At 46.4% G+C, this 12,874-nt stretch overlaps 1 protein-coding gene across 2 annotated transcripts in view; it reads left to right on the forward strand.

Moving 5' to 3' along the window:
* The first annotated feature begins 204 nt into the window (after window positions 1-204).
* MELTF (melanotransferrin) overlaps window positions 205-12,874 on the forward strand; it is a 47,361-nt gene continuing 34,691 nt past the window's right edge. The window contains exons 1-3 of one of the 2 annotated variants that reach the window (XM_070753887.1): window positions 205-254; window positions 3,907-4,061; window positions 11,599-11,698. In XM_070753887.1, coding sequence (XP_070609988.1) covers window positions 3,972-4,061; window positions 11,599-11,698 — 190 coding nt within the window. In that variant the 5' untranslated portion in view covers window positions 205-254; window positions 3,907-3,971. Of the gene's footprint in view, window positions 255-790; window positions 863-3,906; window positions 4,062-11,598; window positions 11,699-12,874 lie in introns of those variants that run through there. The other variant, XM_070753886.1, reaches the window with a different exon arrangement.

Here is a 12,874-nt window from a genome sequence, read left to right on the forward strand (position 1 = left end):
GGGTCTTATTCTCTACAGTGGTGGGTGTGCCAGCAAGAAGTCTGCTGTATTGTCTAGCCATCAGGACTCTGCTGTGAAGTCTCATAGCCTGCCTGTTGGGAAGAACAGGTTTTTCTCTGTGTTTATTTTTCAAACTATAAAATGCTTTTGCTTTTACCAGCGTGTCTGGCTGCTTTTTCCAGTTGGTGTTGAAGTCTGGGGGCACCCAGACAGAACAGGAAAGTGAACCCAAGAACAAGGGTGCACAATCTGAGGTGAGTTTGGGGAAAGATCAGAAGCAACGTGAGAAAATATCATTTGACTGAAAGAGTCGTAGATGCTTGGAACAAACTCCCAGCAGACGTGGTTGGTCAATCCACAGGAACTGAATCGAAACAGGCCTGGGATAAACATAAATGTGAACGCCTTGCGCTCTTAAGGCAAGCGGCTGCCTAATCGGGACCCAGGCTTGCTCTGGTGCTGCCCAGAGGGCTTGGCCTGGCCTCAGCCACACACACACACCTTGGAGAACTGTTTCCTCCCCCCGAAAACGAAGAAGAGGGCCCGTGCCGCCTTCCCTGGCTGGCTGCTTCCTTCCAGCCCAGAGGTGGCACCGCCAGACTCCTCCTCTCCTGGATGCAGGGCACGTTTGTGTGAACCTTGGCCACAGGTATCGGCATCTCCGGGTGGGCGCAGCTCCTCTCTCCCTACTCCAAGGGCCCAGCCTGTGTCCTGGGAGGGAGGGGCCAGGAGGAGGAGGAGGACCAGGGCTGCGGAAGGAAGGGGCCAGTCCTCTCCCTTGGCTGGCAGGGCTGGAGAGAGAAGAGGAGACGCAGGGCTTCCACCATGGGCTTCCTCCCCCTTCTGCTTTGCTTCCCAACAGGTAGGGGGCATGTTTTCCTTGGTGGCGGTGGGTCCAGGAGGTGCTTCTAGTGTGCAAACCGCTAGAGAAATCCCCTCCGTCTAACTGTCACCTGGGGCAGAGAGGTGACAGCACTTGTGACCCCCATGCGCCTGGGTGGGATTTCTGTGGCCTCTGGCATTATTATTGGTTGCTAGTCCTCATTATGATTTGAAGAAGAGGGGGAGATATTTGCAAAAGTATACTCCAGGAGGAGGTTCAGGACATAAGAATTCTTTCCTTTGCTTTCTGGACATACAGAAATGCAGACCAGGACAAAGTTGGGGTCTTATTCAGTTTGAACGGCTTGGCTGCTTCTGGTCGCCTTCTGGATGGATCATTGCAAGCGCCTGTGGGAAACGGTCTTCTCCGTCCACCAGGGCCGCGCAGAAAAACAAAACTGGGCTTGTTCCTTACAGCTGAAACCACATAAAGCTGGGAGGGGGGGGGGGGGGGGACAGCCTGCCTTTTCTTGGGCGCCATGAGCAGAGTGACAGACCTGCAGAGAAGGCGCCTCTGGTGGGAACAGGAGAGTGGGTCCCCCCCCTTCCCCATTCTGGCAACCACTGCAGACGGGGAGCTGGATCCCGTCTTTTAGGCCACCCAGAGTGAAGGAGCCGGCAAGGGCTTGGCTGGTTTTGTCCTCTTCCTCGTCCATCTTAGCTAAGGGGCTTCTTGGTTTCTTCTTTGCCCTGAGATGGTTAGCGCACCCAATGCTGCCCTCCCTTCTGCCTCTGCTCAGGGAGGTCTTCCAGCGATTATGAGAGGCAGAAAAGTTTTAATCCAAACTCAGATGAGTAAACCAACTCCCCCCCCCCCCTGTGCCTGAGGGTGTGAACTAATTGTTAGGAGGTCATAACACTGTTTCTGCTGCCTTCATGGACTGCGTTTCAGCCAGTTTGGATCTGGTACTAGTGACCAAATCAAAATCACATCAAATAAACAGAAGAGGTCGGCTAATGGGAAAGACTGGCGCGCAATCTAGAGGGATGGTTATGATGCCTTTCAATAGGTATTTTCAGCATAGTTATCAATGGATAAGTTACAGTGGTGCCTCTACTTAAGAACTGAATTCGTCCCGTGACCAGGTTCTTAAGTAGAAACGTTCTTAAGTAGAAGCAATTTTTACCACAGGAATCAATGTAAAAGCAAATAATGCGTGCAAACCCATTAGGAAAGAAATAAAAGCTTGAAATTTGGGTGGGAGGAAGAGGAGGAAGAAGAGGAGGGGGAGAGTCACTGCCGAAGGAAGAAGGTGAGGGGAGCGCCCCCCTTTTGCCTTTCCATGCCCGGATGCTCTGGGAGGCACCATGAGGAAGTCATCACAGCCAAGTGGTTCATTCCCTCTCCAAGCAGCCCAGAGAAAGGAAAACGCTCCGTTCGTTCTGGGCTGCCAAAGCCTCCTTAAGCGCCACCGAAAGGCTCCTCTGGCAGCCCAGAAAAGCCCAAGATTAAAGCTAGGATTAAACGGGGAATGGCAGGAAATTGGCCAGGCTTTCATGCCACTCTCAAATTTCCTGGGAAATTTTTCCAGGCTCAGGTTCTTAACTAGAAAATGGTTCTTAAGAAGTGGCAAAAAAATCTTGAACACCCGGTTCTTATCTAAAAATTTCTTAAGTAGAGGCACCACTGTAGTTTTCAATTTATTTATCCAATGTATATGACTGGCCATCACAAAAGTGATTCAGAGCAGCAAACGAAATTGCAGTTACGGTTGTAAAAGCTACTATGCCAGAGGTGGGATCCTCCTGGTCCGGTCTGGTTCTATGGAACCGGGCGTAACTTGGGGGCCTGGGTCACTGGAACCAGCAGGTCTGCCAGGCTGCCGAACCGGTTCTCTCGCCGGTGCCTCTATAGCACTGTCATCTTGAGTGCATAATGCCCATGCACCTGCACCTCACATCACTGAGTGAATTGGCAGCGAAGAAAACTGGAACCCGCCCCTGCACCCTACACACACTAAAAGAGTTAAACTACTCAGTGGCGGAGCAGTACCCACCCAACTCCCCAGCCTAGTAAGAAGAGGGTCCTTGCGTAACCCTGGGGCCCCAAGCCCAGGCCAGAATCAGGGACAGGGGCAGGCAGAGTTTTCCAGAAGTTCCTCCAGGCCCTGCCAGCTGCTGTTTTTTGGCCATCGGGACCCAAAGGATGCCCTTCCTTCCTCACTGGGTCAGATGGGTAGAAACAACTGGATCAGTTTATTTAATTATTGGTTTGTTTGTTTGGATTTTTATTCCGCCCTTCTACATAGGCTCAGGGCGGCTTACAAAACAAGAATAATAATAATAATAATTATTATTATTATTAATCAGATTTGTATGCTGCCCCTCTCCGCAGACTCGGGGCGGCTCACAGCAATCGCCATACAATGTAAACAAATCCAATATTTAAATTAATTTTAAAACACCACAAGTTAAAACCAATCATACACACTAGCATACCATACATAAATTTTATAAGCCTAGGGGGGAAGGAACATGTCAATTCCCCCATGCCTGATGACAGAGGTGGGTTTTAAGGAGCTTACGAAAGGCTAGGAGGGTGGGGGCAACTCTGATATCTGGGGGGAGTTGATTCCAAAGGGTCGGGGCCGCCACAGAGAAGGCTCTTCCCCTGGGTCCCGCCAAACAACATTGTTTAGTTGACGGGACCCGGAGAAGGCCAACTCTGTGGGACCTAACTGGTCGCTGGGATTCGTGCGGCAGAAGGCGGTCCCGGAGATAAATACAAAATACAATATATATTCACTGTTGTAAGCCGCCCCGAGTCTACGGAGAGGGGCGGCATACAAATCTAATAAAATAATAATAATAATAATAATAATAATAATAATAATAATAATAATAATATAAGAAGTCCAAACATAAAATCCGCTGCTAAACCCCCAGAATTATTAAAAACAGGCACCCACATTCACATGGTCCTTCCCATTTGCCAACCCAGTTCATGGATGCGCTTGGTTGCACTGGGCCGCCTGCTGTTTGAGCCAGGAATGCTTAGCCGCTCTGTGCACGCGTTCTTTTCAGCTGCCACGCTGACCCTGCTGCGCTGGTGCACCGTCTCTGAACAAGAGTTGGCCAAGTGTAGCGACATGAGCAGGGCCTTCTCCGGGGCAAACCTCTTCCCTGAACTGGCCTGTGTCCATGGCGGCTCAGTCACTGGCTGCATCTCTATGATTGAGGTAAGTGTGAAATATTTGCTTCCAGGCCTGCAAGGGGAAGGGAGGACAGTGTGAATGGTTCGCTGGACACAGGGGGCCGTTGTGGTCTCTTGGCCCCCCCTCCCAAAGAAAGAAGCTTTCCAATACAGGGTGGGTTCCAAAAATAATGCGATTTTTTAAAAAGTAGTTTATTGAACAGATTTGCACGAACTCTTAAAATTCTTCAAAGTACTGTCCTGTCCTTGGGCCTCTACACATTTTTTCCAGCTGACTGGATCTGTTCTATGGACGAAAATCGGGTTCCTTTCAGGGCTGGGAACCAAAAGAAGTCTGCTGGGGCGACGTCAGGACTATAGGAGGGGTGGGGGCAGCGTTGGCACCTGGTGTTCGTAGCGCATTGTGGCAAGGTGCGTTGCCGTGATGGAGTTGCCAGGTAGTTGAGATGTCTTTTCTAAGTCTTTCCAGCACATCCACGTAGTGGGCAGCGTTAACTGTCTGTCCTTGAGGAACAAACTCCTTATGGACCCCTGCTTTACTGTCGAAAAAGACAATGAGCATTGTTTTCACCTTTGATTTGCTCATTCTTGCCTTTTTGGGCTTGGAGGACTGGTCAGTGTGCCACTCAGAGCTTTGGCATTTTGTTTCTGGGTCATATTCAAAAACCCAGGTTTCATCACCAGTGATGACGTTGTCCAAATAATCAGGTTCAATTTCTATACGTTGCAAAAGTTCACTGGAAATTTCCGATTCCATTTTTTTTGTGACACGGTCGGTGCGCAGAGGTTTACAATAACTGATGTCCTTCCGCTTCCACAGTTTGGGGAGCACTGAGATCGGTTTCGCAGCAAAGCTTAGCGTCCCCCCCACCTACTCCAAGGGTTTCAGTCCCACTCTGACCAATAGGAGCGACGAGGGAAATTCAATTGCATTACTTTTGGAACGCACCCTGTAGTTGGTTTCACAATTGGTGGACATAGAAGAGGCTACAGCCTAAAAAGTGCTTCTTGTCCTGGTGGACATTTGTTTATCTATATATTTGAAGCAATTAGCCACACAACCCCAACTGAGTCTGAGACCTTAGATGAAGGGCTCTTTGTTCATTTCCAAGCCTTTGGTTTTTAAATTTAAAACTAGCTCAATGTAACTGGGCTTAGAACTGCAACCTTATACCATACTAAGTGTTATACAATCATATGGAAGCTGAAACGAACTTCTCATCTGACCCAACTAAAAATAAATGAATAGCATTACATTTCAAGCTATGTTAAGTGCTACCCAAGCTTCCCTGACTGCCTTTTCGTGATTGCAAATTTATTTATTTTTATTATTTATTTTATTACTTAGATTTGTATGCCGCCCCTCTCCGAAGACTCGGGGCGGCTCACAACACGTGGAAACAAATCATAAATAATCTGACAATTTAAAATATTAAAGATTTAAAAAAGACCCCATATACTAACAGACATACACACAAGCATACCATACATAAATTAGACATGCCCAGGGGAAGATGTTTCAGTTCCCCCATGCCTGACGGCAAAGGTGGGTTTTAAGGAGTTTACGGAAGGCAGGAAGAGTAGGGGCAGTTCTAATCTCTGGGGGGAGTTGGTTCCAGAGGGCCGGTGCCACCACAGAGAAGGCTCTTCCCCTGGGGCCTTAAAGGTCATCTAGTCCAACCCCCCACTCAAGCAGGAGCTCCTGCCCCATTCGAGACAGATGGCCGTCCAATCTCCCCTTGAAGATCGCAAGCGACGGGGCTCCCACGACCTCCGCAGGCAATGTCTGTTCCCCTGTTTGATCAGTCTCACCATCAGAACATCTCTCCTTGGTCAACTTCCATCCGTTGCTCCTTGTTTGGCTTCCTGGTGCCGTGGAGAATAGCCCGACTCCCTCCGTTTTGTGGCACCCACTAAAGTCTGTCTTTTTGGTGTCTTTTTAAAAATGTTTATAAATAGTGATGGGCGGACCCAACAGTGTTCGGGTTCGGCAAGTTCGGACGAACTTCACACAAAGTTCGGCCGAACCCGAACCCGAACGGTTCGTGGCACCAAAGCTCCACCCCCAGAATCCCATCGTTTTTTATTTTAACGGATTTATTTTTATTTATTTTTATTTTTACAAAAAAGGACTGCAGTAGCGCCACAAGCAAAGGGAGGTCCTTTCACATAAAAATAAAAATAAAAATTTTTACATGAAAAGACCTCCCTTTGAAGGAGCTGGGGAATCCCTCCCACAAAGAGGGGCAGAGCTTTGATGTCACGGAATCCAGGAAGTGATCACCTTGGCATCCTTAGCAACCTGCCGGTATACGTGATGTCAAAGCTCCGCCCCCGGAACCTCTTCGTGGGATTCCCAAGCTCCTTTTGTGCCTCCCTCCCAGCCTCCTGACCGGCCGACAGCTCCCCGGTTCCTCCTTCTCGTTCTCAGCAGAGGACAGCCAGGCGGTGGCTTTCATGGGGTTCGGCACAAACGCCGAACCAAAGCACGAATTTTTTTAAAAAATCGGGTTCGGGTCCGGCATGCCGAACACCACAAAATTTGGTACGGGCCCGAATTGTGCAGGTTCGGTTTGCCCAACACTATTTATAAACAATTTTAAAAAAATATTTCAGTAAAATTTCAGTACTGGAAGACTGCTAAAAAGGGTAAGTATGATCAAGGGAATGGAGCCCCTCCCTTACGAAACACGTCAGTCTCTTCAGCCTTGAAAGACGGCGTTTAAGGGGTGAATTGATCCAAGTGTATAAAATCACGCATGGAATAGAAAAGGTGAATAGAGAAAAATTCTTTTCTCTATCCCACAATACTAGGATGAGGGGCCCCTCCCTAAAGCTCACAGGTGAGAAAGTGAGGACAAATCAAGGGAAATATTTCTTCACTCAGAGGGTCCTTGGTTGATGGGATTCCCTTCCAGAAGAGGTGATGACAGCTGTCACCCTGGAGAGCTTCAAGGCAGGATGAGACAGATTCATGGATGCCAAGTGTATCATGGTGATTGAAACGGATGTCCAAGTGCCACCTTTATGTGGGTTGAGGCAGGCCGACTTCCCCTGGGGTCCCCTTTGTTGTGGCTGAAGGGAAAGGGAGGGTCTTGCCTTCTCTTTCTGCTCAAGATCCCCGTGGACAATTGGTGGGCCTCTGTGGGACACAGAATGCTGCACTCGATGGGCTTTGGCCTGATTCAGCAGGGCTCCTCTTAGGTTCCTAGGTTGTTATGATCTCCTGTCTCCCCTGGTCCTTCTCTTTGCTAGACTGGCCAAGCTCAGTTCCTGCAACCGCTCTTGGTATCTTATAGTTTCCAGTCCCCTGATCATCCTGGTTGCTCTCTTCTGAACTTTCTCTAGAGCTTGTTCTGTCTGGGTCCCTCCAGAAGCCAACACCAACCAAAAAGAGAATCCAGACACACTGGTAAAAAGCAAAGGCAGTTTATATAATTCAAAGCAAACACAGGTAACAGAAACTGTTCTTACAGACAGGAACACGCTGGAACTTCACAGAGGTTTCACGAAGGCCATGAAATAAAAGAGGATTCTTGCTGTCAAAAATAACGCTGGAGATAACAAACCCACCCCTCCCCCAAGTCTTCCAGACTTCTAGGCCAAAAGCCAAGATCAGAGACGCCAAGAAGCAAAGCAGGGCCACAGAACTTCCAGTTGATAACGCTCCACAAGGCTGCAAGGGCGGGCCTGCCTTTTAAACCCTGCTGAGGAGAACCACACCCAAACCCAGCTGTTGCCAATTCAGTGATGCAAATACCTTTCTAATTGGTCCCGTCTCTGAGCTGCACGTCGCTGTCTCATGTCAATTATAGCCTGTGCTTCTTCATCCAATGAATCTAGGCTACTAGCTGGGGAGAGCCCCCCCCACCCGGGGCTCTCAGGCTGCTCTCCCTCCTCCTCTTCCTGACTTTCCTCTCCCCCGTCTGCCTGGTCCTCCCCCTCCTGTTCACTGTCCTCCTCCTCTGGGCATGGATCCAGCAGAGACGTAGCCGGTCCCTGAGGAGCCTCAGGCTGAATCACAACAGAGCTTCAATGTCTTTTTTGTAGTGTGGTGACCAAAACTGGACGCAGTACTCTAGGTGTGGTCTTACTAAGGCTTTACAGAGTGGCGTTAGTACCTCCCTAGTCCTAGATTGCATCCCTCTATTTATGTAGTTCAGGACTGTGTTGGCCTTTTTGGCTGCTGCTGCTGCAGCTGCACACAGCTGGCTCATATTTAGTTGGCTGTCCACCAAGACTTCGAGGTCCCTCTCACACTTGTTCAGAGTCTTGGTAGACAGCCCAAGGAAGAGAAGAGTCCCATCAATACTGACAGAGCAAACCACTTGCATATAAACTGAGGCCAAACCACACTCCCCTTTAACCCTGACGATGTTACCTAGTTAGGTAATGAAATGTCTGCAGGAAAACACCAAGCTCAGAAAGCACTGAGGCTCCCACAAAAACAGACCACTTGCATCTGTTGCAAAGCAAAATAAGGAGTCCATAACTGGCAATTAATTAATTAATTAATTAATTAATTTGTCTGTCTGTCTGTCTGTCTGTCTGTCTCTATCTATCTATCTATCTATCATCTATCATCTATCATCTATCATCTATCTATCTATCTATCTATCTATCATCTATCTATCTATCTATCTATCTATCTATCTATCTATCTATCTATCTATCTATCTATCTATCTATCTATTCTGCCGGCGTATCTCAACCACCTGAAATTACAGGGTAATTAGTCAAGGAAGACACACACCAATACGATAAAAGGAAAACCCAAAAGTTTTTATAAATAGAAAAACAGAAACAGCTCCCTTTTCAAATGTCAAAGGGATTTTCACACAAGGCACAGGTTAAATGCAATTCAATTGCTCACCCAATAACTAGGAAAGTGAGTTCAATTCTAAAGTCCGGAGAGTCCACACACACAATCTTGAACAGCACAAAAACCACGATCTTGATGAAACAATGAATCAGATACTGCCATGAGGCTAAAACACCAGATTGCACTTTTTATCTGTAGCACTAATTACAGCAGCCCCACCCAACCACAGGTGGCCTCAATTTCTCTTGTAATAATCCTTCAGTTGTTGTCTCCTATGCATCACTCTACGCATGCACGGATGTGTCATTAATTCTTGTTCAGAATCCAAGGATGAAACAGATGATTTATCTCCTCCTGGGCTGTCTGCCAAACTCCCCTCTTCCCTGTCACTCACACTTCCTTGGTCAGAGAAGGCATTGTCGGCAGATTCCATCAGGAGCAAAACAGGCCTGCAGCATGTTTATTTTATTTATTTATTTATTTATTACTTAGATTTATATGCCGCCCCTCTCCGAAGACTCAGGGCGGCTCACAACACGTGGAAACAAATCATAAATAATCTGACAATTTAAAATATTAAAGATTTAAAAAAGACCCCATATACTAACAGACATACACACAAGCATACCATATATAAATTAAACATGCCCAGGGGAAGATGTTTCAGTTCCCCCATGCCTGACGGCAAAGGTGGGTTTTAAGGAGTTTACGGAAGGCAGGAAGAGTAGGGGCAGTTCTGATCTCCGGGGGGAGTTGGTTCCAGAGGGCCGGTGCCGCCACAGAGAAGGCTCTTCCCCTGGGGCCTGCCAACCGACATTGTTTAGTTGACGGGACCCGGAGAAGGCCCACTCTGTGGGACCTAATCGGTCGCTGGGATTCGTGCGGCAGGAGGCGGTCTCGGAGATATTCTGGTCCAATGCCATGAAGGGCTTTAAACATGTGGATGTTTCCCCCACATCCACCTGCACATTCCTTGGGGCAGGAGCTGGGCCAGAGCTAACCACAATACCATCTGTCTGTCTGTCTGTCTGTCTGTCTGTCTGTCTGTCTGTCTGTCTGTCTGTCTGTCTGTCTGTCTGTCTGTCTGTCTGTCTGTCTATCTATCTATCTATCTATCTATCTATCTATCTATCTATCTATCTATCTATCTAAACATAGAAACATAGAAGATTGACCAGAGTACCTCCGGAACCGCCTGCTACCGCACAAATCCCAGCAGCTGATAAGGTCCCACAGAGTTGGCCTTCTCCAGGTCCCATCAATTAAACAATGTCGGCTGGCGGGCCCCAGGGGAAGAGCCTTCTCTGTGGCGGCCCCGACCCTCTGGAATCAACTCCCCTCGGAGATTAGAACTGCCCCCACCCTCCTTGCCTTTCGTAAACTACTTAAGACCCACCTATACCGCCAGGCATGGGGGATTTGAGACATCTTCCCCCAGGCTCATTATTATTTATGTTTGGTATGTATGTGCTGTTTGGTTTTAATTATGATAGGGTTTTTAGTTATTTTTAATATTAGATTTGTGCCATTGTAATATTGTTTTTGTTGTTGTTGTGAGCCGCCCTGAGTCTTCACAGAGGGGTGGCATACAAATCTAATAAATTGAATTGAAATTGAATTGAATTGATGGCAGAAAAACACCTCCTGGTCCATCTAGTCTGCCCTTCTACTATTTCCTGTATTCTATCATAGGATGGATCTATATTTATCCCGGGCATGTTTAAATCCAGTGACTGTGGATTTACCAACCATGTCTGCTGGAATTTTGTTCCAAGCATCTACTACTCTTTCAGTAAAATAATATTTTTTCACATTGCTTCTGATCTTTTCCCAACTAACCTCAGATTGTGCCCCCTTGTTCTTGGGTTCACTTTCCTATTAAAAACACTTCTCTCCTGAACCTTATTTACCTCTTTAACATATTTAAATGTTTATATTTTATGTTTGGTATGTATGTGTTGTTTGGTTTTAAATATGATAGGGTTTTATATGTTTCTTTTTAAATATTAGATTTGTCTTGCTATAACATTGTTTTTTATTATTGTTGTGAGCCGCCCCGAGTCTTCGGAGAGGGGTGGCATACAAATCTAATAAATTATTATTATTATTATTATTATTATTATCATCATCATCATCATCATCATCATCATCATCATCATCATCATAGAAACATAGAAACATAGAAGTCTGACGGCAGAGAAAGACCTCATGGTCCATCTAGTCTGCCCTTATACTATTTTCTGTATTTTATCTTAGGATGGATATATGTTTATCCCAGGCATGTTTAAATTCAGTTATTGTGGATTTATCTACCACGTCTGCTGGAAGTTTGTTCCAAGGATCTACTACTCTTTCAGTAAAATAATATTTTCTCATGTTGCTTTTGATCTTACCCCCAACTAACTTCAGATTGTGTACTCTTGTTCTTGTGTTCACTTTCCTATTAAAAACACTTCCCTCCTGGACCTTATTTAACCCTTTAATATATTTAAATGTTTCGATCATGTCCCCCCTTTTCCTTCTGTCCTCCAGACTATACAGATTGAGTTCATTAAGTCTTTCCTGATACGTTTTATACTTAAGACCTTCATCATCATCATCATCATCATCATCATCATGTCCCCCCTTTGAATTGAATTGGCCTAGCCACGCCATCCCGCTGTGTCCTAAGAACGCTCCTGGTGGCCTTTGCCTGGCGGCCCCCATTCTAACCAGGAACTCCTCTTATTTTTCCATGCAGAAGAATTTGGCCGACACGGCCACCGTGGACGGGGGCATCCTTTACCAGGCTGGGAAGGAACATGGTCTGAAACCGGTGGTGGCCGAAGCCTATGGCCCAGGTAAAGGACTGAGAGGGGACGACAGCTGCCCATTTCCAGGCAAGACGTAACTGCTGCCAATAGAGCAGCTCCTTTGATGGAAGGCTTGAGTCAAAAAACCATTTGTAGGTTTCGGGGGAAAAACCCTCTACATTTGACCTTACTCCCTCTTACCATATACACCCACTGCCCCCTTAGACTATAAAGTCATGCAGTTCGAAAACATCTGCCAACATCCCTTTTCCTCTTCCCTCCCTAATTTCACACACTTTTCTTTTATTCCATTCCTTTTCCCTCTGTTTCTTCTTCTTCTTTATGACTTTACCTGCTTCAACATTATATATTGTGCATACTTATCTTTTATCCTCTGCAATGTATAAATATATGTAATTGCTGTTATAATACACGGATATAGATCATTTTATGTATATTACAAGATATTTTTTTCATTATGTACCCGCTTCCTTTTTCCTTTTTCCCCATTTCCTTCCCTATCCTTTTTTTAAAAAAATTATTTAAATTCAATAAAATATTTTTAAAGGAAAGCTGCTCCTTTGGACCAAAGAAGGGGCCACGAGACCGGCATAGAATTGCTGATGATCCGATTGTGCACTTGAGATGAAAGAAAAGACACTTTTCCCGATGGGCCCAGCAGAGGAAGCTAGCCTTGCTAGCGCACTGCAAAACGCTCAGCCGGAACGCAGTGCGCAAAGCATGGATAAACCCGTGTCTGTTTTCATTGTCTGCAGAGGACTTAACAAAAGCCTCATTGGCCTCTCGTTCTCCCTCGATGTCCTCTTTTGATTGAGCAAAGAAGCCTGATGCAGTTGTTTGGGTTTTAGAGCAATTGGGCTCATTTTGGCATCAGCTGCTCCTCAGCAAATTTTTTTCTCTTTCTTTCTTTCTTTCTTTCTTTCTTTCTTTCCTTCTCTCTCTCTCTTTCCTACTTTCTCTCTCTCTCTCTCTTTCTTTCCTACTTTCTCTCTCTTTCTCTCTCTCTCTCTCTTTCTCTTTCCTACTTTCTTTCCTTCTTTCTTTCTTTCTCTCTCTCTCTCTTTCCTACTTTCTCTCTCTCTCTTTCTTTCTCTTTCCTACTTTCTTTCTTTCTTTCCTTCTCTCTCTCTCTTTCCTACCTTCTTTCTCTCTCTCTCTCTCTTTCCTACTTTCTGTTCTGTCTGGGTTCCCCCAGACCTCAAC

The sequence above is a fragment of the Erythrolamprus reginae genome, chromosome 5 (assembly GCF_031021105.1).
Source record: "Erythrolamprus reginae isolate rEryReg1 chromosome 5, rEryReg1.hap1, whole genome shotgun sequence".
NCBI lineage: Eukaryota > Metazoa > Chordata > Lepidosauria > Squamata > Dipsadidae > Erythrolamprus > Erythrolamprus reginae.